Raw genomic sequence first — 27564 nt, forward strand, 5'->3', positions numbered from 1 at the left:
TCATACATAAGAGGATTTGTATGCTGGAGATCTAATGTTTTCACACAGCAATATTGAGAGGTCGCAGATGTTAATGAGAGGTGGAACCTTGGAACTGTTTTGGGTGAATTTTCGTTTTTGCGGATCATAACTTCACTATTCTGGTCTCAAGTCATTATTCTGAAGAGCTGAAATCTATGTGTTTGATGCGAAGTGCAAGAGCAGCATGCGTGCAGCAGCCAATCCCCGCTGCTTCGCTGAATATCTCCCAGCCCAACTCTCCCACGGCTTCTACAATCCATCAAAGGCTCCTTCCGCGTATCGACACCTCAAATCATAGCAAATCAAGGTGAGTCATCCGCAATGATAATTCTACTGAAATGATCCCTATCATACACCAAAACATTGTCCTCATAAGGCGTCTCAAACTTGTCGATTATGATCTTTCCACCATCAGCCTGGACAAAACGACGTGTCTTTGCCTTCTCGTATTCAATACCGCCCTCGGCTTCCACTACTTCCTTCACTATGAGGCATGCTTCTCGGAATCTCGTAGGCTGGGAACGCGGCACGCCAGACACGCCTGCAATCATGTGACTGAAACAATTGTTCAATTGGCCATCACCACCATACTCGTTTTTTGGGTAGTCCATTGATGATTGCTCAACGCAAAATGCTTGAGACTTCCGAAGCATCTCAACACAGCGTTGATTCAAGGCCAAGAGATCGAACCGAAATATTTCCTCTTCTGACTTAAGACGGTCCTTGAAGATGGAGATCATTCTGAGAGGATGAACCTTCGGGCATATCGACGAACGCTTGTTTCCACAGTTGGACGAACTTGCAGCTTTCTCAATGTTGCTCTCTAAGCACTTCCCGACAAGCATCTCCAACATAGCGAGAGGCTCCCCCGCTGCTCTTGTAAGAACCCAGCGAGGCTCTCCCGGCTTGGCGCATTCTTTAATAGCGTACATGAGATCAAAATATGTTGACATGTGCCTCAACTTTCGATTCTTTTTTTGTGAAATGGGCAACTTTGTTTTCTTGCGCAGCCGAAGAGTTGATTTGCCGTGACGGTCCTTTGATAGAATGGTTGCGCTGACGCCCATGACGAGGTTGTAGTGTACTAAACAATCTCCCGGGAGCTTGGGTCGATCACCGACGAAAATCCATGAGGAGTCCTGCCATTCGATGATTTTCTCAAGGTCAGTCCATTCTATGACCCAAGGATTAGCACACATATACTAAAGACGCAATCTCAAAGAGTTACAGGACATCAGGTGTGGAAAGGAAATGCGACGAAGTTCTTACCTAAACCCCCGGACAACTGGCCGCTCTGCTGAGAAGCGTTGTACAAATGAATAGAGGTAATTATTGCTCCTTGATCACCGCCCAATGCTATTCCGACCTCATGCACTTTCGTTAAGAAGTGTTGTGTAAGAAGACCCAAAAGCATTGGATGATTGCGAACAAGGTAGAATGAACCCCAGCGGTAGAGAGCCGAGCGAACGCCCAAGTACTCATCTACAAGCTCCTGCATGAAGTCTTTCTCCAGGAAATGCTCGATTTCCTTCTTGATACCCTGCAAAAGTGGTGTTCCTGTCTTGTGGGGCTCGTTGACTTTGTTGCTTTGGCCGAGGGATAGGCATTGCTCCAATGTTGCTGGCGTCCGCTTTCGCATTTCCTGTGTTTCATCGAAACATCGACTCAACTCCTTGCCAAGAACACGGCGAGTGTCAACAGACAGTTGAACCGCAAATACTACCCAGGTATAGATCGCGCTTTCTTTCTTGGCGATATGCAATGCTTGGAATAACTGGTCGTTATAGAAGTTGCCTTCACATTGCGAATTAACCAAACCAAACAGCGAGAGGCACTTGCATAAAGCTTCTTCGTCATCTGTAGATCGAATTCCGGCACCGCGGACTTGCTCTTGTTGATAAAATGGTATTCTACCCTTCATAAAGAAGCCGGCGATCATTTCGTACGTAAGGTCGCAAAAGAGGACTTTGGAAGAAATCTTCAAGTGAAGACCAGTGTATGTCGCGAAGTCTTCGTCATTTTTCTCGTGAGATGGATCATGGTAGCCATTGTGCGGGTGCTTGATAATCTCGCTGTGGTCACCGAAGCGGGGAAAGTTGGAGAGGAACTCTTCGTTGAGACGACGGGGTGTGGAGATAGCCGTATTCATCGTCACTGCTGCAGTGGTGAAGGCGATCTGACGCTCTCTATATTCGGTCCACTGCGTCCGCATACGTCAACGACTGTGCAACCTGAACTGAAGGCAGGAGAGGAGGTTAGATGTTGGGTTTCACTTACAGTCTGACGAACGTAGTGGCGGATGTCGGTAAGATCCTTGAAAAGGCAGAAGATCGCGAACGAGAGATCTTCGTCGGTAGGCTCAAGCACGTAAGCATCGAAGGTTTTGGTTGACTTAGGCGGCAAGTTGTTTGACGTCCACTCAAGAGGCTCATCAACTTCTAGGTGCTCAAAGAGAGTGCCAAGACCCGCCACGTCAACGCCTTCCTCGGTACTGTCCATACCTTCTTTCGTGTTGTTTCCCTTTGCCCGTTTATTTGACCCTAGGGGAAGTTAGCCGAAGCCTGATACAGATTGTTTCGCGGCAAACTGGAACATCGTCTCGGGGAAAATTGACGATACTGCCAGAAATCAGAACGAGATTAGCCCAATCACTTACAGGTTCTTTGCTTAATGGTTTTAAGATGCGAAGTGTTTCACGGAGTATTCCAATGAAATGCTGGTGCTTTTGGTTTGAGGCCTGCGCCGGAACATCGCTTGGACCTTGTTGTCTGTAAAATCTTAGTTCGACCCTTCCCCGCGGCTATTTGGGCTGCTCTTGCCTTGCCTTTGAGTCTACCTTTACCCTTGGCAGAGGCGGCTTCGGATGGAAACAGGTCGTCGAAGGTATTCATCTCTCGTGCTCTGTTAGCCAGCCATGTTGTCACCTTGTCAGTACCAGCTTTGTACTGCTTATATGTGTCGAACAGGAACGGATCGATCGCCATCTTGACGAAGAGGTTGTTGTACCAAGACCGTCCCTGGAACGGACGAGTTCGACGCAAATGCGATGTACCAGCGAGGGTGGTAGAATCCAGCTCTCTGATACAAGGAATGGATTTCAAAAACTGGTTGGAAAGCGAAAGCTGAGTCGAAGGCAAGGCGATAGGATTGAAAGCAAGACGTCTGTACCCATCCGCTGTGGATCATCGACAGTCGATGTTCTGCGGAAGTGAGCTAAAACTCTTGCCCTCTGCGAGGAAAGTTGAGGAAGGAATCAAGATGCCTCGGAGGGTTGATTGGAAGCTGGAAGGTTTTAATGGCGAAGAATATTTAGGGTGGGTGTTTGTCAACAAAGCGAATGGAAGCGAACGCGATCAGGTGATAAATTTTGGAGACCTTTAAATTCACTTCGAAGAAGGCATGTGAGCCTATGAGTTAGAAGGTGAACCTAACTCACCAACTAGAGAGTTCCAAGATTACGAATCAAGCCCCTTGATCGAAACCATTTGTATTTTTCTCGAGGAAGAGCATATGAAGCCGCTACCTCAAACAAGCGATTCCCTCCTTTGAAATTTGGCATCGTTTAGTGCCAGAACTTTCCTATGATCTTACAATGCTCATGGCGAGGACACCGTCTTCTTATCATATCTATGTGATATGAACACGTATGCGAAGGTCGAGAAATTGTATTGCTTCGAATTTAATGATAACATTTCTCTAGGAGTCATCGAGCTGACCTTTTTTCTAGGATCCACACTGTTCCGCCCCAGATCGGATCATACTCGATGAACGCGAATCTCGAAAAGCGGAGCATGGGGGCCTTACGGCCCATTCCACCTCTCGCATCTCAGCCAACATATAGTCTTCCGCCAATAACCTCAGGGCGCTTCCCTTCTCATCACGAGATGTATTGAGTCCGCCAATGCACAAATGCAGTTTCTGTTGAAGTTAAGACATTTCTCTATTCCTTAGCCTATATAGTTTCAACAGTTTCCTCAGCCCCTTTGCTATTGCCAGCAACTCCGGGGGAAAAAACCGGGCATCTGCCAACTCCTCAATGCTCTATTTAGCGATCCTAATGGTCAAGCACGTCAACCGACTGAATGTGACCGAAAGATCCGCTAATCATTCTCCAAAATTGAAAGCGTTGAGAGGAGCAGAGATGTAATCTTGCCACAAGTCCAGCGCCCCAATGTGTACCTCGCTTTGCAGTCTCTCCTCCCAAATGTTCCTCATATGGTTTACATCAAATAGGTGTTTGAGCACTCTAATGGACCGGCTCGCGACTCCGCAATGGACTCACCCGATCCTTCTCTATCAGAAGATGCTTCTTTTGAAACGCAAATGCCAGCCATAATCCTCACACTAGGTAGTTTCTGGAGTCCCTCTACTAACGTTCGAACTTTATTAAACGATCCAGATTTTCCCTCTTCAACAAGCTTCAAAGAGGATCGCATGGTTGCAGGCAGAGGTGACCCTGATTGAGAGAGATAACAAGAACTTAGATTCTGAAATCTAAGTCGGATCGATGCAAGAAGTTGGAGCTGCTGACGTAATTGCGCTATAGGGCCTCAGGATTCGTATCCTTTGTACTACAGAATTTTACGCTTCAAAAGAACCACAGTAATGTAAGATTACGTACAGACGCAGGAAAATTTCTGCGAGGAGAACAAAAACCTCCCCCGGTATGTACCATGGTGTCTTCATCGTACAAAATCTCTTGCAGGTGAGACGGATCACAGCAGTCATTGAATGTATAAATAAACAAAAGCGGGCACGTTCAAACGAGAGGATTGGGGCCGGCCAATTTCACTTACAAGAAGGCGAACCTGTCCACGAACTGGATATTAAACTGAGAACCCTTCAGAGGCAATGCAAGGAAGTAAAACGAAAGCGTAGTGACGTGCTAGGAAGAAGAGGACTCAGGAAGAGGTGAACTAGCGTCAAAATAAGCGAGTTCACCCCCTTTTACCCACTCAACGCCAAAACTTCATTTTAGTATTGAGCCCAATATTGGCGCTGTCGGATTTCAAGATTGAGATGCGAGTACAAAAGAGACTCGACTTTATGAGCCATAAGTCTGGGTACAAATTCAAGTTCACAGCTGTAGGAGGAAGCGTTGTTAATATCACGTGAGTGTTGACTCTTCTGCTTCCTGGGGACGATACAGTTTGAAAAGCCTAAGGGGGTAGAATGACACGGTTCAAAGCTCCATTGGCGGATAGGACGGCCGTTTGGAAATCTGAATACTTCTGGGCTGAAAAGCATACGGCCCACGGGGGCCCACGGTGGCTCACCCGAGTCATGATAATCAAGGCGTCGAATGAAAGGTCGAGTTTAACGAGTATCTTGAACAATCTCGGTTTCGAGTTCTTGAGTGGGTAGAACACGACCGAAAGCTGTCAAGAACTGGAGCCGGATCGGCTCCGCAGGTGCTCCGCTGAGTAAGAGCTCAATCATAATGTGAGACGTTCCAGTCATGCAAAAGTCTCACACACGAACACAAACCATCCAAACACGTTTGTTCAGCTAGCAGTCTCACAATGTGAAGGTCGTACGATTCCTGTGGTTCGTGGAATCACACGACAAAGATGAAATAAATCCGAGGCAAAGAGAGGACTAGACTTTATGACAGCAGGGGTTCCCTGAATGCAGTTGAGGTGAGGCTAAGGATTCCCTGCACCCTGTTCTCCATCTAAGCGTCTTAAAAGTTAAGGCGGAGACGAAATTGAGCAGATTTAAATGTCATGATACTGAAACAAGCATGCACAACAGGGGAACCAGAAATCTCCCACAGGGGTGCTGGCACCACCTGGAGGATAAGAGGTGGCTTTTCTATGGTGAGGCTTTCGGAACAGAGAATATTCTTATTCGTGTTCAAAAATTTAATTGATAGAAGTTGGCGTCCCTGTTCGCGCTGATCGTTCGAATGAGGGGAAACGCGCATTTCAGCAGAAACAAGGCGACCAATCTCAGGTCCGATTTCGAATTGAGCGGCAAATTGGGGGCTTCACAGCATAACTCGATATCAATAGGACGAATTGAAGGGGCCTATCGTTATGAATAATTAGATATTAGGTATTGCTACTTCCAGGACGCTAAAAACAAATACAAACATAGGAAAGTCCGATCCGTTAGCCCGGAGGGACTCGAAGAGTCACGTGAGCGATGTAACGATCAGGGTATTCGAAGTCAAAGATTTCCACCCAAAACTCCATATGCATGGCCCAAACCTGAATATCCATTATTCCCCGTGCATGATACATTCTGATTTTTCATACAATGCCCAGCTTTTCTGTCGTGCTCAAGCTAAAAAAAACGGCTCCAGAACATACTTGGTAGTCCAGTTGTCCAGTAATATATACAGCAAGAAACTCTCCAACACAACCAGTAGAAAGCACCAAGGTGAATATACAGAAGAGCGAAGGGCATATTGGCAATCTGGTAGGTTCGACGTTGATAGGGTTCAAGGGTCAGTGTGTTCATAGGACACCAAGCAATCGGCCATCAGGAATGCAATGTTGCCGTTTGCTGGATGTTTCCTATGAATACGACCAGCACTGCGCAATACGCAGCCGTTACTGCGAAGACTTCTTGCCTATTTGCGCTAGTGAATATTGAGACCGCTGTGGCCAAAAGTAAAGCGAAGATGAGAGTGATAGCTGCCATCAACTTCGTCGACACGGTACAGGAGAGGAAGATGTAGATGGGGATCAGCAGTAATGCCGTCGAGGTTACTGCAATCATGACTTTGATCAAGATGTTAAGGCGGTCTGCCGAATAGTAGCGGACATAGGGGTCTCTAGTCTTAGCTTGCTCGTCCTCAGAGACGAAGATGGTCTGAGGAGCTCTAGAGTTAGCTTTGCAACAGCGACACTTTCGAGGAGCATCAGGTGTCTCACCCTAAGAACCCAATTATTCACAAGGCGGTGCATTAACTCATCTAACCAATTGCCCTCGTACTCACCCAGAGAGACGAAGTCCTGCTCATGATACACGAAGCGCTCGTCGGAATCACTAAAAGGATGCTCTGTGTACATGAAGTCCATGAAGTTCCTGTACACTCGTTTCGAAGGTCGAGACAGTTTTCGAAGCGCAGCTTCGCGTAGAACAAGTTTGTCTGCACGAGTCAGAAATGGTACGCCTGGGTGGAGGAAGAAAGCACACCGTATTCTTCCATCTTCTCATCAATTTTCTTCATCAGATCTCTCCGCTTCTCGTTCTCTTTCCCACCAGCGAGCGATATGGAATGCCCCAAGCGCCATTTATTGTTGCCTGCGCCAGTGTCAAGTCGCTGCTGCTCTTCCTTGTCAAGATGCCCTGCATCTTCCTTGTCAAGTTTGTCCAGTTGTGCTTCAAGCTCGGTAAGCTCGACTTGTTTGTAAAGGAGGCTTCGAGCGTGAAGCGTGCCGAATCGTCGAAATAAGGCCGTATCATAGTCGCTGTCAATGTAGGCGGATATTCGAGGGTAACCTTCGGGGTATCGATCTACTGAAAGTCCACATTTATAGTAAGTAGAAGATTCTATCTTGAAACCTGTTTGACGCCAGGTATGGTTGCTCCTCTTACTTCTTTTCTTGACTATCCTGTCGTCCCGATTGTCTTTGATTCTTGACCGTTTGTCGGAAAAAATACTCATCCTGAAAGGCGTTTTCCACAAGTGCCGTAAGGGACGCTGGGTTTCTGCTGGTATCAGCACAGTGTTACATGCCGATGCGCATTGCACGGGCACTGTAGCCTACTTGAATCTCGACTACTATCCTGGCTTTCAAGGCTTCCTAGCCCTTCATCCGAGTCGTGTATATAGTGGTGTCGGTGAGCCAGCTGTGGGCGTGCGATGGGTCTCGGGGATTCAACACGATCTGGCGCATAGCTAGGAGTTCTGAGATGGATCAGCGCTGAATTGGCCATGCTGCGATTCGAACAGTGGAGTGTGTGTCACGATCGGCACGTACCCGTGTGGAAGCAAACTTGTATACTGTGCGCATTGTAGGAGGAGGAGGCACGGCGAGGCGGACTTCAGTGTGCTGTCACAGGCTCGTTGGATGCTGCGAGCTGTGGGAAGCCTTGCATATTTATCGAAGGAGGTCTAAATTACTCCCTTGAAATGGGCGTACAGGGGTTGCTCAATAGGGCTTAATCGACGCTCCACAGCGGGCCAATACCCCTCGCCTCCACATCAGCCTCAGAAGACGAAATGGTAATTGATTCCCGAGTCAAGCAGCAGGGAAGGGGAAAGAAGCTCTGCCATCATTATGCCTCATAAAATTTCTTCACACCATTGCATTAAAAGCTTCGAGATCACCTGTACCATCCAAAAGGCTCTCGGGAATAAAATTTCTCCGCCTCGGGATCATCAGACATGAGATGCGCCCGGCAAAGGCCAATCCCGTCTGCGGTATTTTACACAAAACGAAAATTTCCGTTCAAAAGAAACTCAAATTACTCCAAAGGAGAATATGTTGCGGACGCCAGAATATGCAAGAAACCGCCTCCATGAATACATTACTGTCCATTTCATTATCCTCTCTGGCCAAGCTACAGTGTGACCAAGGCAGAGGTACTTTTTTGTCGATTGATACAATTTTCAGCGTGCGACGTAGTCGGCGTATACAGTGTCGTCTGACGCAGAAGAATATACATTCTTAGGCTCATCACCGGAAGGAGGTCGAGGGATATATGCTGAGGCTGATGTGTAGGAATTGGAATGCAAGGTGTAGTTGTCATTGTCACCGGGGAGATTATCTTCCATTCCTCGTTCCCCAGATCCGGACGCACCTACCGCGCCTAGGTGGCCACCAGAGCCGAAAGTCGAAAATCCCGAGTCTCGGCTTATTGTTGTTTCTGCGGAGGTGTTATGAGGTGGGTAGTAAGACTGGGAACTTCCATAAGACGATGTTCTTTCTTCTTCCGTCGAATATGATGAGGTCGAGTACGATAAGCTTGGTACGCTGGGGATGCTCTGAGGATATATTGGCTGATGGTATGGAGGCGATGGCGATGAATAGCTTGGTTGGTCTGCAGTGTGAGTTGCGGAATGATAAGCTACGGCAGTCTGATTGAACGATGGCCGTCTTGAACCTGCGGTTCCATATCCAGAATCAGAAGAAGGGAAGTCTGACGCTGCGTATTCGGCTGTGCCCAGTATGTCCGTTCCAAGAACGACCGGATTCTTGATGGGACATCTCTTCGAGAGGACGTATAGCTGCACGTCCTTCAACTTTGCTCCGCCCATAGGCTCAATATTTATTCTGACACTCTCGCGAATATCGTACTCTTTTCCAGAACCAGGATGCCTGTACTTCCAAGGCTGCTTTATTCTGTCTGTCTTCAACCTTAAGTAATCTACCGTTTCCGAAGAAATGAAGCTGTCGTTTGAGGAACTTATCGTTGCTATAAATGGCTTCTTTCTTATTGTAACTTGAAACTCCTGCAGATCGTAAGCTTCCATACCTGCCAAATAGCTGAAGTGTGCAGCTGACTGACCTCTGGTCGGTAGCCTTGCAAGCTAGTCGATTCCTGTGATCTTCGGTATTCTCCTCTATGAGCAGAATCATATTGCCCTGTCGGGACATTCGAATAAGGGAAAGAAGTCGGCGAAGTCGAGGCTATCGGTGGTGCTTGGTAATATCCCGCCGGTGAATCGTATGCAGAGCTCGAACTTTCGGGTATAGGGAATGGAGGGGGATCTGGTCCCTGCAGCGGACCCGGGTTAGCTCTTGTCGTCTACCCAGCGCGCTCGACTGACTGGTTTAACTGGCCTACTCGGGGAGACGGAAGGGTCTCGCGGCTCATCTCCTCGCGACTAAAATCACTCCGAGGTCAGCGTCTTGTCAGATTAACCTGCTTAGATCTACTCAAATCTAGCACAACGGGCCTTGAAACATCAAGCCCCTGGCTTAACGAACGATTATATCTTGGTATCGGCAGTACAACCTTTTCACGGCCCCTCTCATGGCCTGTTCCCAAATCCAACCCTTGGCATCGTGCATTCAAGTCTTCGACAGAGGTCTGCTGGGCGACCACTGCACTCGATGGATAGCTGGAGGAGGGCCGTGATGCATCGTTCGTGTTCGAATAATCATATTCGTATTCGTACTGGCCTTTCTTCACGTCAGCGACGCTTCAAGCCCAGTGAGCCTCTTCCCTCTAAGGATCTTACCATCCGCGCCTAAACGATATCTAGTGTAACAGCGATACGTCGCAGTCCATTCCCATTGACTCCATTGCGTCGGCACTCCTCGACTTTCCTTGGCCTTGCTTCGACCATGTTTTCTCGATGACATGACGGATCCGGCGCAAGGAGCAGGCTGTAACCATCAAGGGGCAGGGCGAAGTGAGCATCAAAGACAAGCTCTATTTTCTTTCCATGATCGCTCCCAAAGTAAGTCAAGACACTGCGTTATGACTCTGGTCCTTATGCAGCCCAGGACCCTCAAAGCTGCGAAAACGTGAGGCACACTGCAAGGCAGGCTTCAGGGAACAAGCCTGATCCCGGGAACGAGCCAGTGGTAACGACGTCGGTCCAGTGATTGTGTCACGTCCGGCTTGACCCGCAAGAATCGTTGGTCTCTAGTATTTTGGGCAGCAAATATTTGGGTAGAGGTTTCGTTGCCCCAGCGGTGTAGCCAGTGCAATCGCGGAGAGGTCGCGACAAATTCGGGCCTCTAAGTCGCAAGGTGGCTAGGGTCTGCAGTGGCTCCCTCCTAGCAAGAGGATGTACAAGGTGGGTCAGATCTTTTGAGAACAAAACTGACAGCACGAGACATTTTTGCCTCAGATGCCTTGTATTTCTTTCTCCAGAATAGGGCTGGTCGCGGCGTGTGTGGGGGAGGGCGATAGGCGATTTCGAGCAGATCAGGCTATATATGGCACCGATAAGGGAGGGATGGTCATGGATCATTCGAGGCGAAGATTGGTCAGGTCAATATGGTGGGGAAGCTTGCTTCTTCAGTATGCACGTCGAACTGAAACGGGGAGCCGATCCTCGGGAACTTCAAACAGCCTTGTACCTCCCGTGCTGGACGCCAAAGAGCCTCAATCATCCCGCCGTTGTGATGTGTGTACTTTTTGACCCAAGCGGGCCAATTTTCAAGATGTGTGAAGCGGTGGTTCTACTCAGCCTTGAATATTGCCAGTAATTTTGGGAGCAACAGTTCCCGCAGAGAGAGGGCTCTGAAGTGTGTGAACTGGGGGGTGGATTGGAACTCCGCCCCTCTATTCAACCAAATGCATTCATTCATCTGCCCGTTCTCCAAGTCTCTTCCACAAACGTCAACTCAATAGATTTCATCCCTCTAACTTCTGTAATTAAAGTGCTTGAACGTTCTTCCAGCTCCTGCCTCGTCTCCGTTCGAAGGGACTTTCCAAGTCTCGGTTCTTCTCTAAACGCATCATCTGTTCTTTTCAGACCTTCCAGAAAATGAAACTCTACAGATTTTTACACTTAATTCTGAGAAACGTATTAACCGAAGCATCTAGAACTCCTGGCGCAGCTCCGTTCAAACGCTTTCAACCATCTCATTCATCGGGCTCGAGTATCCTGAACTCTTACCTCAGTTCAATTCGACGACCTTCCAACCTGAAGCATCCGAGCTCTTGTCTCTTCGCTACTTGATGGCTCGACTCCTTCCAGCATTTTATTCCTTTTCCTAGACCCGAAGTAACATCACACAATTTGAACTCCTGCCTCGTCGCCATGCGTGCTTTTGAACCCTATGTCTCTGACCTGCAGTAGTTTGCCTTCTCGCAGCGCAACACCTTAACTCTTCCGGAAAGCGGGTTGAGTCTCGGGCAAGCCCAAGCTAATCGGAACGCTCACGAGGGCAAAACAAACCCGCTGCCACGCACCCAGCGTTTCAAGTTCAGCCATCAGATAAGAAACCAACTTCTCAAGCCGCCGAAACTTTCAAGGCATGGCAGTCTCGTCAGCTGCCCCGTTCCCAGATCTTCTTCCAACCCTACCCATCCTTTTAAAAAGTCCTTTCTTCGCTGTGCCCGGCATTCCCTGACCCCCATCTTCCTCGGCTGGCCGGGCGGTAACCTCCTCTTCCCCTTCACTGCGCTCCTTCCTCCCCAGGCTCAGTCCTCTCATCAACCCCTCTCCTACCCATCTCTCAGCCCTCATCAGCGCATACCCAACAAGCAACCACTCACTCGGCTTCGCAACCTCCGCCTTTGGACGAAACTGGAAGTTCTCAAACCTGTCTCCCCTCTTCTTCCAATACTCCGATTCCTTTTCAGACTTCATTTTCGTGATCAACGAAATCTTATATGATTCGTAAGTACGAGAGAAGAGTCTGACGAGGGTGTTGAGATTGAAGACAACAAGGTACGTGGCGAGGGCGACGAAGATGATGACGTAGATCAGGATGTGGAGGGGGAAGAGGGTCTCGCTCATGCTCCAGAGGGAGGTGCAGAAGGCGAGAGGGAGGAAGAAGATGCTGACGAATTTGAGGAGCTTTACGTTCTCTGTGGGGAGTAAGTAAGTATATTGAATATTTGGGAAATTGAGGGAGGAGGGTAGGTGGTCTAACCTCCTAGTCTTGTGGATGCTCGACTTTCCATGACGGCGCTGGCATTGAAAAGACCGTCTCGTAATGCGGTAACATTGGTATGGTGATGTTGCATGCGGTCCCGTAGAGCCTTCAGCTTTTCACAAAGTTTGTTGTTATCCTCAATGGTGTTTTTCGACTCCCCTGTTAGAAAGTCGTCGAATTTTACTACCCATATATCTCTGCTGGCCTCCCATTGACGAATGGCGTCATTGATGTAAAGCATAAACTCTGACAGGCAGCTGAGACTCCAAAAGTACTTTCGTGATCGTGAGAAGTTCTCATCATCGACGAGGAGGTTGTCGTGCTCCTTCGCTGTCAGGAAGGTTCTCCCGTCATCTAGGAAGCTGTCAAAATAGTCCACAAGCTCTCCCCATGTATTTATTAAATTGGCAAGAACCCCGCCAACGAAAAGAAGCATCCCTTGAAGCACGTCACAATTATGGAGCCCGAAAATAGACGGCAGCTCAATATTGCCACTTGAAGTGAGGGCGACAAGTGTCCAGAAACGCGGAGGTTTCTTGGGTCGAGAATGGCAAATAACTTGAGATACAAAACAAAGCTGGACATGTTAGCCTGGGTGAGTTTGTAAATTATTAGGTCACTTACCGAGACCACTTGTGATTGAATGCATGGTCCATCATTGTAGAGCCGACCAGTGGTTCCTGGCCCACGCGATCCACCTTTTGGGGGTTCCTTGCAAATTTCATAAGATACGACTTGGAAATTTATAGAGTGGTATGATTCCAGATCGAGATTGTGGTGCCTTAGCCCAGTATCAAGGGTCAAGGCACGTTGATCAGGGTTGGAAAACGAGCCCATCAAATGTTTGTCTGTACGTTCCAGTACCATAAAATTCAGGCTACTCCTCTGTGTTCCTCCCGGTTCTGATTTCAATACTGGAAAGAGAGGAGCTTTCTCATGTAAATGCATGATTACATTTCCAAGATCCACTCTTGTCTCTTGGCCAGTTGCGGGCAAAGTAAGACCTTGAAGGTGTCTTTGCACAAGTCAGTTCTGGCGACATAATGTTATTTGAATACTGCCAGTATTCTGTTGATAGACGAACACTCACATTACTCTATTCCATGAAGCCCCACATTCGTCTCGCAATACCCGTTTCACTCCCTCTGTGTGGGATTCATTAATCTCAAAAGTCGGCGTTGCAATTAACATCCCAAGCCTTGCATAAAACCCAATGTCTTCTTGCTGTATATGCGTCTCTGGCTACTGGTAAGTTACCCTCACGCCTTCATTTCCAAAATCAGTGATCGAGAAGGACAAATTGTCCCACCAGCTCCTGTCACTGAAGCATTGTCCAATACTTCGGGCAATAGCCTCTTCCTTTTCGTGTGGAAGTGATAAAAGGACATGTTTCTGAAAGGCGAGGTCGACTCGATTATCGGGAGGTATGGCCCAAAAAATGCCAAAAAGTTCAGCCCATAAGGCTTCCATTTCGGGCGTTGAGTTGCGAGGTTGTCCAGACTCATCTTTCGCGAGGTCTACCCAATCCTGGGCCGGCATTTTGAAATAATAATCGTTCAGGCCATCATTACCCCGGCCTGTCTGGTCTTGGGGATGGATTCCAATATCTGAAGCTGTTGACGAGCCTCCTCCATGTTGCTCGGATTAAGGACTTGTGTCGGTAGTGGGCGCTGTAGGAGAGATGATCTGGGTCTGGATACTTGATGAGCTCTCTCCATGTGGCTCCACTTGAGGAACAAATATAGGCGCTGTGGGGGAGATATCTAGGGTCTGGACATCTTTGCTAGGTTCTGTACTGCTGCTGGGCTTGAGGACGGTCTCTGGCTGGGTTGGTCTCTCTATCCCTTTCCCCTTTTGCGACGAAGCATTGTGTGCGACGGGGTCTTCTTCGACGGCAGACGCAACTCTTTCCAAGTCACGTCCATCCTTGACGCTGTTAGCTGACTCTGCGAGCACTCGTGGGCCGTTCCCTCCCTGAGGTAGAGCTGTGCCCTCCTCGACCTGACCAGGGGCTGCTGCCTTGGTCGTCGCAACACTGGACTCGATCGATTTCAAGCGTCCATCAATCCGGTTCAATACCTCCAGCAACCTCTCCAGGACATCTTTGTCATCCATGTCGTTAGCATCCGTGTTAGCGCAAAAGCGTGAAAAGGGGGGCAGGTAAAACGTGAGACGACACGGGTGCTGCAAGCTGCGAGGCTGCGACAGAGATCTTACCCGTTGTCTAATCGGACAGAGAGGGGCCCCTGCCAGTGCCGTCATCGCCACCCCATACTCTCGCCGCACTTCTCTTGCGCGGCAGGCAGGCAGGAAGGCTCCATTTTCATGATCCAAATCTGGGATTTTCTTCAATTCCCGTTCCAATGGAAGAACAAGCGGGGAGCTGAGCCACAGAAGCCATACGTCACTGTGGGACACCAGGAATTAAAGTTGCCTGCCAACTTCGGTAACCCTGGTGATCGTCACCTGATGATCCTGTCAAGGGCTGAAATCTTGCACGATAAACTGTGGCTCAGTCCACTTTGCAGCATTTCCAAAATATCACCAACTTCACTTTGCGCAAAGGCCGACTGAATTGATTAGAAAAACCCCTCGAAGTGTCAGGTTCGATGGATAAACACTTCAGGATGCAGGAGGCCCAAAAATGAAACAAAAAGCTTGTTGGCGAACGTCGGCCAGGGCTGAGCCACGACACTCGAGCGTTCAGTCTGGGGTCGACTGCAGGGGTCGACACGACTTGAAGGCGCCAATGACGAATCAGGAACAAAACGGGATCACATTCCTTGCTTTTGTGGCTGCCGATTCAGCTGTGACAATCCGGGAACAACACACGATCCTTTTCACACCACTTGAAACGTTTAAATAAAACCTGGCCACACCCCTTCTGCACGACTGCTATTCTGCTTCCCCGTTCACCTGCCCACCCTCAAAAGCAACTTTGAAGTAGTCGACATCTCTCGCATCCAGACACAAACTACCAATAAACAAATCCAAGTCAGATCAACAACACAGGTCAAAATGGCGAAGACGGGCATCTTCCATCATGTCGGCACCTTCCTGCTCTTCGTAGCAGCGATTCTGCTCCTCATCACCACGATCTCGGCGCCTGTTGTGGGAGACATCGCCATCCTGAAAGTGACGCTCACCAACAAGACTGATCTCCGCAACTCCTCCGTCACATTCGGAACTTTTGGCCACTGCATCCTCGATGTGGCTCCCGTCCAGTAAGTCCTCATTGCACCACACTCACACTTGCGCATAGCTGACAGTCTCCTGTCAAACAGAACCGATCAAGATTTCTGCTACCCCAAGCATATTGGCTATAACCCAGCGGAAATCATGAGCCAAATCGATCAGACCACTTTCACGACAGCCGCTACCGATACCTCGAAGGCGCTCACGCGTGTCATGATCCTCCACCCGATCGCCTGCGGCGTCGCATTCATCGCGTTCCTCCTCGCGCTCGGCTCTGGAGTCTGCGGCGCGATCTTCGCAGCAATGGTCGCCGCCGTGGCCTGGCTCATTACACTCGTGGTCATGGTGACGGATTTCGTGCTTTTCGGCATCATCAAGCGCCACGTCAACGGCGATGGAAGCGGAAGCCACGCCGTGTTCAGCACCGGCATGTGGACGATTCTTGCGGCCATGGTCATTCTGTTCTTCGCGACCTTCATCGTGCTGTTCACTTGCTTCTCGTCGAGAATGCACCGACAGGACCGCCACTCGAGCAAGGAGGCTGGATACAATGGAACCACGACGACCCGCAGGAGACACTTCTGGCAGCGCCGGAACAGATACTAGATCTCTCAACCCCTCTCCAGCCGAAATTCACGTCAAAGAGATAAGAATGGATGGGAGCAGGAGATCAGATGCCGCGGGCGGAAATTGGGGGTCTCTTTTCAGCAGGGGCGTTTTGCGGCGTCCTGATTGATCGGCACAGAGATTGATTTCCTTGAAACCTTGTGATTTTCTGCCGTGTCGGCCAGCGCTTGCATCACGAGATACCAGAATGGATCGCAGAAGATTCACATAATAGTCCCCTTTTTTGTACCATGATACCAAATGCACACATCTTTGAAGCCAATTGCAGTTGCTCAAATCTTGTAATCGTTTCGAACTGACAAGGGAAAAAGCAAAAGTGAATCGATGAGGTTGACGCCAAGAACGCTAAACCTGCGCGACAACCCCCAAACTTAACCTTAACAGAACTTCAACTCTGCACAATCGACACCAATCTGATAAGATCATTAGTCATGGAGAAATCAGCTGGTCTTTATAAACGCTCCCTGCGCCGATTGGAAAATTGATCTGAGTCGCAAGTCCAGGGCTCCGTCCGTTTCGCCAATTTGGTGCAATTGGATGTGAGCCCATTTGAGGACCGTTGGTCATATGAGCGATGTCGATTTCACTCTAGTAATGTGGTCCTTAATCTCGCTACGCAGCATTTTTCATTTTCAAGTCAAAATATCAAGCTCTTTAGAGAAAATCCAAGAAATTTATGGATTATCTCATCCGGCTCGGTTCCAGCTTTTGGGGGCCATGTAGCCATGTTCTAACTCCCTGTCCCCACGCTTCACTGCGCCCTGTGGAGCATTTTAAGTGGGACCTCCTAACCTCTTGGGAAACGCGAAAAACATGTCTGCACAATTTAATTGCGCTCCCCTATTGAATTTAAATACCCGTTCGTACCTCCCACCAGTTACCACTGGTGGTTCATGAGAGCGACTGGGCCAAGTATTTCACATAGTAAATTTGTATGGGAGGTACAGTACCTCTAGCCAGCTGGTCTGTGCTGGTCTGTGCTACAAATTTAGCGAGGAACACCAATTTGGGGGGTGGCTCAGCCGCCCAGTCGCTCTCATGAAACCCCAGTGGTAACTGGTGGGAGGTACGAACGGGTAGCGCTGTCCAATATTCTGTGAAAATTTGGGATCAATTTTCAATTTGGACTTTATTGGTACTGTAGCACAATTATTGTCGCGTGCGCACGCGTAAAGTGTGCTTTTTGCTCCTCCGCCGATGGCAACCTTAATTACGCTCCTACTCCACTGTCTTTTGAAGGTTGCAACGGAGCCGGATGGGATAGCAGAGAGACGACGATTGTAACAATATTATTTTTATCCTACTATTACTTACAGTTACTAAGCTCGCATTAAGGGACGCGGTAACGCACGTTTTGCTGGCGCGACATTGCTTGATATTCGATGAAATGACCTTTCCCCGTTCGTACCTTCCACCAGTACCACTGGTGGTTCGTGAAAGCGATTGGTCCATACTAGCAACTGTGCCACGCCACCCCAAAATTGGGGATCTTCGCTAAATCATGGCACGGACCAGCTAGGAGCAGCTAGCTTGAAGTACCTCTTGCTCAAATTTACTATGTGAAATACTTGGCCCAGTCGCTAGTACGGCCTAGCCGCTTTCACGAACAACCAGTGGCGACTAGTGGAGGGAATAAACGGGTAGAGGTAGTAGACTTTTTTGACTGAGTGAAATTGGGTCAATTTGGGCCGGTTTTGTCAAATTCGCAGCCTACAGCTGTGTCGGCCTTCGCCAATTTGATGAAATTACAGTAGGTCCTGAATGTGGCTACATTAACCCCCACACGTAATAAAAACGGCAGCCAGCCTGAGTCAGCACTACGCCGACCTTACCTCACACCTCACCTGCTAGTAAGACCGCCGAGACGTGCGCCCCTCTCCGCTCAGGATGGAAGCCCAAGCTGGCCTGCTTGGTGTCCCCACCTAGCCTATTACAGGTGGGGTTTTTGGTTGTTTTCTTAGCGTGCCTTGCCTTTGATGCCTGAAAAGCAATTGTTTTGAACCTGCGGCATCTTGCGTGCATGGCGCTGAGCAGCCATACGAGTACGGGCTGCTAGGCGAGAGCGCGCGGCGTTGGCAGTGGAGAGGTTTCAGCCTGGATACGAGGATGTGGATCTGATTGCTATATCTTCAAATTAGCTGTCTGCCACGAACTCCTTTTTGTCAAAAACGGTTCTGCGTCTAATCAATGTCTTCATAACATCAATTTCAATCAACTCAAAGTTCTCCGTCAAAATGATTAGGGCTGGCGGCCGCAGGCCCTTGCCGAACAGCACAGCCGCAAAATTGCGGGACTGAGGGGATTCAGCCGGAGGCTGAGGCTCACCCGTCCCAGTCAGCCAGTCCTCGTGTCTTGGATCCGAAAATAACACTCAATCAAAATTAAGATTGCCGTAAGGCTGTCAGCCCAATTCTGCAGCTCGCCGGAGCTGGCAGCGAACTCGGGCCTCCAAAGTGGTTTCACATAAATTCGACGGTCCCATCGATCTGCCTTTCTATTTTCCTTTTCGTCGGACATCCCCAAGGCTCAACTTCGTCAACACTTCACTTCTAATCGTCATCCTCTCACCAACACTCGCTATTTCCTCTATTCTCAATTAATAATCCTTGCTCCATAATCAAGATGCGTTCCTCAATCTTCGTTCCTCTCGTCGCTCTCGCAGCCTCGGTCTCTGGTAGGAGAACACCCTTCCATACCTCTTACCCCTTACTAACGCCGTTCAGCAATCCAAATAACCTTCCCCAACATCACCGGCGTGACCGGAACGCCGTCAATCGACCTCTCCGTCGCGCAAACCATAACCTGGATCACTGACTCCTCGCAAGACGCGAAAACGATCTCGAAAATCGCATTGGTCGTCCCTCCCGCCGCCGGTGCCACCGACCTGATGACGCCCGTCTCCTCCACGACCATCGCCTCGGACGTCTCGACCGCCGACCTGAAATACGTGATGCAGCCGCCTAGTGGCTTGACCGTCAACGATACGTACCAGATCTGGTTCTACGGCGCGTACAACAGCACGACGGAGGGCGTGCTGGCCGAGAGTCCGTTCTTCAAGGCCGGCAAGATCTCGTCTTCTGCTGCTTCGACGACAACAGGGGGGAACAGCCCCAGCCCCACGGGGTCCACGACGACCGTCAGCGCGACCAAGAAGGCTAACTCTGGGAATGCGCTAAAGGCGTTTGGTGGTGCGGGGCTTCTGACTGCTCTTACTTTCTTGGTCTTGTAGAGTAGTGGTGCGATCGCGTGTTGTGGTGGTGCTGGTGGGCCGATGGAAAGGGGCGGGTGTCGCGTGCCTGTGTGCCAAGGGACGGGACATAAATGAAAGTGATTCAATTTTCAGGGGGTTTCGGCACTTTGCTTTTTTCTTTTTCGGGCGATAGCGATATACCAAAGTAGTAATTATGATGATAATCAGTTGAGATGAGGAGCAAGCCACTTTCGATCCTAAATTGAATCTTGCGCCGGTGAAATAATCTCACTTTTCAGCTTCTCGACTTTGTGTGGAAGGGGAATTCGTGATATTGTGATGCGCTCCCCAAAAAAACAAAAAAAAAGAGGCATCTGCAACATCCCCCGACTCGCTAAAAGCGGTCCGACGTCACCCATGCAACGAACCTTAAAGGAACTTCAGCCTGCGGTCAGCCTCCCAATATCCCAGCCCAGCTGGAAAAGCTTCAATCGAGTATTTGGACAGAAACTCTTCTTCTGTCTTGAAAGGAATTTCAATGCAATGCGTTGCGTTCTCCAAGCCTCGGCAGAGGTACGGGCCCACCGCTGAACCGTGCAGACGACTCGGAAGCTTTAGAGAGACTTCGAGTGGGTCAATGGCGAATCCAGGAAATTGTTCGAGCTCAACCTTGATACTGTACCATGGGCACGGGAAGATGAGATGGAGTTGTAGATTGGCCATGTAGCTTGGGAATGGGGTTGATTGGTGATGGGAGTACATTGTGACACGTGCTGCTGGGAGCTTGCATTGGCCTCAAGAGATCCACCTCAACAACGAGCTATCTTGCATCGGTACACTGAACACAGCAGCAAAAGCGAACGCAGCTTGCCGCCTCGCTTATCTAGAATGTATAGACTTCCGATCCCACTGATGGAGTTTTAAACTTCCCCAACGCAGGTCTGGATGAGGATTCGACGTCTCCGCGCTCACGGCTATCAAGGTAAATTGTACAGCGGCGCCTGAGTTCATTCAAAGGTCCCTTGTGACGCCATGGTGTGGGAACTAAAGGACTAGACCTCGATGGAGGCTCTAGGGCGAGCCTCTTCGCGTTGTCGTGATGTTCCAGGTACTCACGGTACAATAAAAAACTTGGTCCAACACACACTCACATAATCGTCCACAGAGACTGCGTATGTCTCTCAGGAGTTTCTACCGAAAGCTCAGGCACTCCGTGTCGCAGCAAACCCGGATTATAATGCAACCTAAGGCCGAGGCCGTCGAGCTTACCGGAATGTCTGCTTGCTGCCATACGTCAACCCAGAAGCTCTGATGAATGACCCGACCAGGTTTTTGAGTCTGTTGTACCATCGAACACAATACTCACCCGAACAACAGGTACCTTATGATAAGTTCCTCCTCGACAAAACCTGGGAGCTAGGATCGTTCCCTACAACATACAACGCGAAGTGCATTACGATGTTTGGTGAAAAATACGGCACACCGACACCTTGGGAGCGCGGTGCAGCTCACAACTGGAAGATCATTGGTTTCCCTCTGGGTTTCTTGATTCTCGAGGCGCAGTAACGACTTACGCAATTTCCTCGAGGGGTTGTTGAGAACCTTGTTGTAGGGCTTGTACGGAATGATGTAACGGCTCATTCAAACAACTTCACTGAAGCGCTTGAGAACGGGCCGAAGAGATGCAATGAGTGTCTTCATCAACTGAGTTTGCTTCGGTATATCTGTTCCCCTACCGGAATGTTTGCTCTTCCCAACCCTTTCCTTCCCCGAATTGTTTTCTTGCGAACTAAGCTCGCATATACGGATGTGCTACGCCAAGGGATACCCTGATGTTTTGGCAGTGCAGCAAGAAGCCGAGCTAAGATAGCGTTTCTTCAGCTCTCCTCCCGTATCTATTCCCCAGATTTACATCCATGCAGGAGTCTAAGGGCAATTCGGCAAAATCGCCATCTCCAGCCTTGATCCATATGACAGACCGTTCCGACGTGTTGGGCGTTCTTTGCAGTATATCTTTCCGAGTACAATTGTTAAAACGAGTTGTTGAGAAACCAGGAAAGTAAAATACGTGTTCTGGATCAGTTTTATAGATAGATAGGGCTATCTTTTCTTTATTTGGCTGTATGCTGCCGCCTTTCCTCGGCAGCTTACCAGAACGGGGTGAACCTTAAAAAGGACGAGTCTGACGTAAATAGCCTTTGTTCAAATGGTGCAAGCGAAAATTTCAATTGAATCTCAAAATGGAACGATCATTGTTATTTTAAACACAGATCACAAAGTGATTAAGATGAATAGATACTCTTGAAAATTACACTGTTCAAAGAGCGTATTGCACTCAAGAAAAAATTCATTTTTGTTGAAGGCCTCCCCGCTCATAGCATGCGCATATAATTTAGTAAAGTCGTTCCCCGAAGGCCAAATCAAAATCACCACTCAGAGCTAGGTTCACATTCAAATCCTGCTGAGATTGATGAGGATCAGGATCTGGGTCCGGACTCAGAATGAACAGAGTCTGGACGTTTAGTCGGTCTCTCATATTCTGCAGGTCCGGCTATTCTTTCTCGGGATCGACCTCTTTTTTTTGTATTCAGCTCAGGCTCTGTGCATCTAAGCGGCTCTGGTCGGTGTGCCAGGCAACGATCCCATTTCTGTGGTCAAACTCGATCTAAAGGGAAGTACTTCACTTGTTAGCCTATTAATTTTTGCGGGAAGTTATTAGACCTTTGTATCTTACTCTCTTACGGGCATTACGACATTGTGTTTGGTTGGAGATTTATTGACAGTAGCAGTTGGCCCTCCAAGTCAAGGACTTGAGGGCACATATATACATAGTAACGTGATTTGTCAGGTAACACCCATATGACAAATCAGCTGACATACAGAAATTGAGAAATTGGTAGAAGGGTTCACTGGCCAACCGCCCAACCAAAAAACCGTAATATTTAATTAGCATCTTAAAATAAGTATAATTCCTACTAAACACTAATATTTCATTGTGTTCTTAATCCCCTGATAGCTATATATTACTTTAAGATTACGTGGTATTGCTAAAATTACTTATAATATAGTATTTTCGGCATTTCCCTACTAATTTTTACTGTGAGGAATGTGTTGAGTTTTCAAAGATGATTGTATTGTATCTATGGGGAATTCTACTTTTAGTGGTGAGGCTTACGTCATCCTCCTCCCATGTTCCCAACAATTATGTGGTTATTAAATTACGATTTTCCCAAAATAGCGCGCTATTTTGGACGGTTGGGGCTAGTTGAACCCTTCTAAGCTGACGTGTAGTAACGTCACTTTCAATACATTGCCTACACTTAAACGAATTTAACCTCCTGCGCTTCTCACTACTGTTTTCCTCACTTGGGGGAGACTGGCGACCCAGATAATTGGGGAAGAGGATGTTGATCAATTGATGGTTTGTGAGGAGGGATAAGTACAGTAGCTTGCAAGGTAGCCAAATCTATCGTCAACCGATAGCTTGATTTACTTGTCAACCCTGAGAGAACCTCTTCCTTGTGGGCTTTCCGGACTGTTCCGATCGGATTCAAGCGGTCGATCGCGGAGCCTTACATGTCGAAAATCCTCAACTTCGTCCTCGTTTCTCTTTCGCTTAAGGGCTGCCTCGGGATGCCCAAATGTCTTGGGTTTTATTGCATTTAGTTCTTCAATCCTGTGTGCGGCCTTAGCGGTGCTAGTGATGCTCTTAATTTCAGAGCGTTCGAAGAAACGTCGATATGTTAGCCCGCAACGTAGACTACACAAGGCCGTAAGTAAGCCTTTGGTTAACACATAAGGTCGGAATCTTACCAATCAATATCACCCTCTTCGTCAAAAGCCACAGTTGCAGGGTTGAGTGTATTGCATTTTGGGCACGTTGCATTACGAACCAAATTTCGATTGAAAATAATAGTCATGAAAACGCGCTGCCCCGGAAAGAAACACAGATCCCAATTGGCATTCAAATCAATGTGCCCTTTCGTGACGGTATCCTGGATTGCAAAGTCGCCTCCTCGCGATTTTTTCTTCGCCATGACAGTGTTTTCTGAAGTTGACTTTTAAGACAGCCACCAATGCCTGAAAATATTAGCTAGTCTCCAGCGCATAGGACTCTCCTTTACCTCTGCGGAGCGCACAAACTCAAGATGGAAAGGACTTGCTTTGCCCAATGCATCTATCATGTAGACGGGCTGTTGGCGGTCAACTTGTCCGGGGATTCTTGTGATCATTTGCTGGAGGTGCAAAACGACTTGGAAGGCTTTGACATTCGTGCGACTGCAAGAGCATAAATTAACCTTTGATTGATAAGATACTGGGTGGTACTTACAGCACCGATCAAGTCATATCAAGAAGTTGTTTCCCTTGATCAACCACAACTATGAGTCTCTGCATACAGTTGAAGTACCCCTCCTGTACTCTACCAGCAAGACTTTTCTGCTGCTGTTCTTGCTTTTTATCTTGGAGATCTGCATTGCTCCTAAATTTTGTCTCGTCAATTCAACCACCAGATATCTGGATAGGGTAGCTCACATCTGCACAGTCGTAAGCAAAAGCTGGATGGACTCCGTATGTCCAACCAAGTCCGCCTTAAACTTAGCCAAATCATCTTTCTTGCAAACAGCCCACTTGATCTTCATCCGCCCATTTTTAATCTTTGAACCTGAACCAGTATTTGTTAGAGAAGCCTGGTACTTCTTCGTTTTCTCCTAAAATTCGTTGATCGATCGCCGGCATTGCGCCGCAGCTTGACGGAGTGCTATCACTTCCGCATACTGGCCGTCCAGAATTTCAAGTCTCTTAACTTGAATCAGGGCAGTTTCGAGACTCAGGGATAGAGTTCAGATGATTGCTCGTTTTGAGAAAATTAAGCGAGCCCCTAGGCCCTGATCTCCACCAACACTTCAAAAGTTTAACCCCTTCTTGAGAGCAGAATTCGATCTAGGCAAGCTGAGCAGCATATCCGGTGGTAAAATAAACTCAATTTATAAGCACATGTAAAACCGAAGCCCTTGCTCCAGGTCCTTCAACTTGATGCCGCGAAAACAATCAGTTTTGTATTAAGAAAATCTTGTGAGAAAGCTAAAGGATGACTGCGACGAAAAGCAAACATTATTGATACCCCATACCACCCCCATCCTTGGACCGACTCTACTGGACGCGTCTATGAAAATCTAATGAAATCAAGCCCTCGAACCTCCACGTCGTGCTTTACTTGCATTCTTCTTCGCAACCTTTCCTTGTCCAGGCTTACCAACATTTCCCATGAGTCTGGATTGTCCGTTTTCAGCGCTCCCACCACTTCGACGAGATCCTCCAGTTCTTCCCTTCACTGCTGGAGATCTTCCGAATGCTGTGTTGGTATTTCCAGGAGGCGGCATAGAGTCTGAGCCAGGGGATCCTCCAGCAGTACCTGGGCCTCCTTGCCCTCCTAGTCCAGTTCCAGGGCCGCCGTTACCACCTCCACCATCTCCACCTCCTCCACCACCTCCTCCACCTCCGCCGCCTCCTCCACCGCCTCCCCCTCCCCCTCCCCCTCCGCCGCCGCCGCCACCACCACCACCAGCTGGTGGGGGTGGGAGCGGTGGTGAGCCGGTAGGCCAAACCGCCCTAATATGTTTTAGCATAGTCCATACATTGCTTTCACATCTACTGGCACAATAGAATAACGAGCACTTACGTCCACGCGGCTTTCATTGCTCTCGTAGCAGGACGTATAGCGGCTTTTGGAGTCCTGTTGATGATAATGGCGATGGAATTGACAGCTGCGCAATTGGCCGCTCGAGTGGCGGCAGGAGTATTGGGGTCGAAAAACGAATGATGAATGAACTCCATCAATATCGTAGAGAAACGGTCGTGTATCCAGTATCCCAAGTGTCCAAAGTACGGAATAGAGATGTCGTATCCACCGGCCGGAGGCGATGCATTCATGATGGTGATGATCTCTGGAGGGAGGTTGTTGGTCAACACAGCAGGTGGTATGTTGTGGTGGGGAGGAAGTAACAGTTGTGCCAGGGAGTTGTCAAGAGAGGCTCGCAAGTCCTCACCGTTCCCTGTGTACCGGCCACGGACGGCACCATCTCTATAGCGTGTAGGAGCGTTGACCATCACGACCCACGAATGGTTAGGAGCCTGAACTAAACATGGCTATTAGCTATCACAACTTGGAGTTCTTGAACCGCGAAGCCACAATATCATCTCATTCGTCCTGGCCCCACAGAAGAGGAAGAGAATCTTACCTGGGGATTTACAGGCCGTATTTGGTTGCTGCAACACAGAAACACGAGGGTTGTCGCCTCTAAAATGCGCATGGTCGTTGTGTATCTTGAGAGTATTTCCTGCAATTCCGTGGATTTTCTTTGCGAACGACCCGTAGGTACAGCGGTCCATTTCAGGCCTTGTTGGAACCACGATTACGTTGGATACATTATTCGGAGTAAGGTTGGCTTTATACCTGTAAATGTTCCCTACCAGAAACTTAATAGTGGGGGTTCCAGGTTGATAAGGAGGGATACCCGGCACGAAACTTAGGATTGGAGGCAATCCTGGATCAGGATCTTGGTTTCCTTGAGGCAGAGAAGGATCTGGTGGACCTTGAATTTGAACGACCCCTGCCATTGTAACGAAGATGTGATATTCTTGTGAGAATTATTTTTGAATATTGATCTTGGGGTCGGGAGGGACTTTAACTCTTCGACCGGGAGTTGAGTAGCCTTGTAGCTTGTGATATCCTTGAAAGGTTCTTTGTCACCGATAGAAAAGCGCTGCTTTCAGACTCCTTGATAAAGGACACAACCTACATAGGATAAAGACTTCGAGAGGAACTGTCACGGGGGAAAACTCGTGATAAGCGGTAAAGAATGAGACCGTGTTACAAAGAAACAAGAATGGGGAGAGGGGAGGAATCAAAGCCAAATAAAGTGAAAAGTGCAAACGCGTGGTGCAAACGGATATGTGAGACAAACGCCACCAGGACTTTCAGGTGAACATACTTCTCACATTCTTCTCAGATTGCAACATCAAAATTCATCAATTATTCAATTATATAGTAACTATTTCTTGGAAAGAAAATGACTTGAGAAGGAAATTCCTTTCTATAATGCCAATTCAAAACCAGTAGTACTTTCCACCGAGCTCAGGAGAACTATAAAGCATTCGTATAGCAAAAACAAACATGCGTCGATTTGCCCTCAACCATTCTAACTCAGGAATTTTGCTGGATCAATAACCTCTTCCCGATCTTGTCACCTTAGCAAGAGGGCCAACTGGCGGTGGGGGTGGTGGTAGAGGCGGGAGAGGAGGAGGCGGAGGAATTGCAACTGCCGGCCGTGCTTGACCTTGGAACTGCCAGCTAAGGACAAAGTCAGCCAGTTCGACTTCGAGTTGATGTTTTCCCCCAACTTAATGCGTCAAGGAAGAAACAGCGGCACGTTTTGAAGAAGAGAAGAACACTTACCGGAAAGCGGCTCTGAGGGCTCTCTTTTGAGCACGATGTAAGGGGGTGTCAGGATTATCGCCCACGACAAATGTTCCACAAATAGAGACAGTGTTGAAACGTAAACGATTGAAGTTGATAGCGGGGAGACTTAGCCCAGCAGCAAGCGGTACGCCAGGCGGTTGAGTCCAGAACGAGTCTCTGATGGCCTTCATGGCGATATTGCCAGCCTCTTGCACGTCCCAACCGTGTGAAGGGCCCATGAAGCTGAAGGCGATTGATCTCGGTAAAGCGGCGGCGTTCAATCCCCCGCCCGCAGTTACGACTGGTGGAAGGTTGCCTCTGACCGACGCTGGTACGTTGTAATTCGCATTTTCCCTCGCAGCCTCAAAGGCGCGGATGTAGCATTGATAGAGCTGGCCTCCGTTTCCTCTAAATCCAGTCACAGGGTCTGCCGGGCCGTTCACAAATGTTGGCACATTGACCATGATAATCCAGTTGTGACTCGTAGTTCGGAAAGCTAATTTTTTATCAGTGTTTCATTCAAGTTTCGGAGATGCGGGCGCAGTGTTATGGGT

At 48.5% G+C, this 27564-nt stretch overlaps 8 protein-coding genes across 8 annotated transcripts; 2 read left to right on the forward strand and 6 right to left on the reverse strand.

Moving 5' to 3' along the window:
* Positions 1 to 145: 145 nt before the first annotated feature.
* K444DRAFT_702038 (uncharacterized protein) lies at positions 146 to 3005 on the reverse strand (the record flags this gene model as incomplete). Its single annotated transcript, XM_024888042.1, has 4 exons — positions 146 to 1195; positions 1291 to 2221; positions 2299 to 2561; positions 2858 to 3005. The coding sequence occupies 4 exons, from the start codon at positions 3003 to 3005 to the stop codon at positions 324 to 326; spliced, it is 2214 nt and encodes a 737-aa protein (XP_024743187.1). The 3' UTR covers positions 146 to 323.
* Positions 3006 to 6046: 3041 nt separating this feature from the next.
* K444DRAFT_607713 (uncharacterized protein) lies at positions 6047 to 8098 on the reverse strand. Its single transcript, XM_024879223.1, has 6 exons — positions 7956 to 8098; positions 7743 to 7882; positions 7570 to 7683; positions 7168 to 7491; positions 6903 to 7120; positions 6047 to 6840 (listed from the first exon to the last, which is right to left on the reverse strand). The coding sequence occupies exons 3-6, from the start codon at positions 7637 to 7639 to the stop codon at positions 6508 to 6510; spliced, it is 945 nt and encodes a 314-aa protein (XP_024743188.1). The 5' UTR covers positions 7640 to 7683; positions 7743 to 7882; positions 7956 to 8098; the 3' UTR covers positions 6047 to 6507.
* Positions 8099 to 8587: 489 nt separating this feature from the next.
* K444DRAFT_624776 (uncharacterized protein) lies at positions 8588 to 9795 on the reverse strand (the record flags this gene model as incomplete). Its single annotated transcript, XM_024882448.1, has 3 exons — positions 8588 to 9430; positions 9487 to 9541; positions 9749 to 9795. The coding sequence occupies 3 exons, from the start codon at positions 9793 to 9795 to the stop codon at positions 8588 to 8590; spliced, it is 945 nt and encodes a 314-aa protein (XP_024743189.1).
* Positions 9796 to 11762: 1967 nt separating this feature from the next.
* K444DRAFT_168364 (uncharacterized protein) lies at positions 11763 to 13956 on the reverse strand. Its single transcript, XM_024870715.1, has 4 exons — positions 13630 to 13956; positions 13164 to 13554; positions 12537 to 13116; positions 11763 to 12471 (listed from the first exon to the last, which is right to left on the reverse strand). The coding sequence occupies exons 1-4, from the start codon at positions 13728 to 13730 to the stop codon at positions 11909 to 11911; spliced, it is 1635 nt and encodes a 544-aa protein (XP_024743190.1). The 5' UTR covers positions 13731 to 13956; the 3' UTR covers positions 11763 to 11908.
* Positions 13957 to 15073: 1117 nt separating this feature from the next.
* On the forward strand, positions 15074 to 16559 carry K444DRAFT_607717 (pali-domain-containing protein). Its single transcript, XM_024879224.1, has 2 exons — positions 15074 to 15763; positions 15824 to 16559. The coding sequence occupies exons 1-2, from the start codon at positions 15558 to 15560 to the stop codon at positions 16338 to 16340; spliced, it is 723 nt and encodes a 240-aa protein (XP_024743191.1). The 5' UTR covers positions 15074 to 15557; the 3' UTR covers positions 16341 to 16559.
* A 1976-nt stretch (positions 16560 to 18535) lies between these two features.
* On the forward strand, positions 18536 to 19737 carry K444DRAFT_607718 (uncharacterized protein). The gene is made up of 2 exons (XM_024879225.1): positions 18536 to 19035; positions 19085 to 19737. Exons 1-2 carry the CDS (start codon positions 18984 to 18986, stop codon positions 19588 to 19590), a joined length of 558 nt encoding a protein of 185 aa, XP_024743192.1. The 5' UTR covers positions 18536 to 18983; the 3' UTR covers positions 19591 to 19737.
* Positions 19738 to 23040: 3303 nt separating this feature from the next.
* K444DRAFT_624780 (uncharacterized protein) lies at positions 23041 to 23588 on the reverse strand (the record flags this gene model as incomplete). The annotated part of the gene is made up of 2 exons (XM_024882449.1): positions 23041 to 23311; positions 23365 to 23588. 2 exons carry the CDS (start codon positions 23586 to 23588, stop codon positions 23041 to 23043), a joined length of 495 nt encoding a protein of 164 aa, XP_024743193.1.
* Positions 23589 to 24734: 1146 nt separating this feature from the next.
* On the reverse strand, positions 24735 to 26169 carry K444DRAFT_624781 (uncharacterized protein; the record flags this gene model as incomplete). The annotated part of the gene is made up of 3 exons (XM_024882450.1): positions 24735 to 25161; positions 25232 to 25688; positions 25791 to 26169. The coding sequence occupies 3 exons, from the start codon at positions 26167 to 26169 to the stop codon at positions 24735 to 24737; spliced, it is 1263 nt and encodes a 420-aa protein (XP_024743194.1).
* Between the last annotated feature and the right edge of the window lie 1395 nt (positions 26170 to 27564).

Source organism: Hyaloscypha bicolor (genome assembly GCF_002865645.1).
Source record: "Hyaloscypha bicolor E unplaced genomic scaffold K444scaffold_15, whole genome shotgun sequence".
Lineage (NCBI taxonomy): Eukaryota > Fungi > Ascomycota > Leotiomycetes > Helotiales > Hyaloscyphaceae > Hyaloscypha > Hyaloscypha bicolor.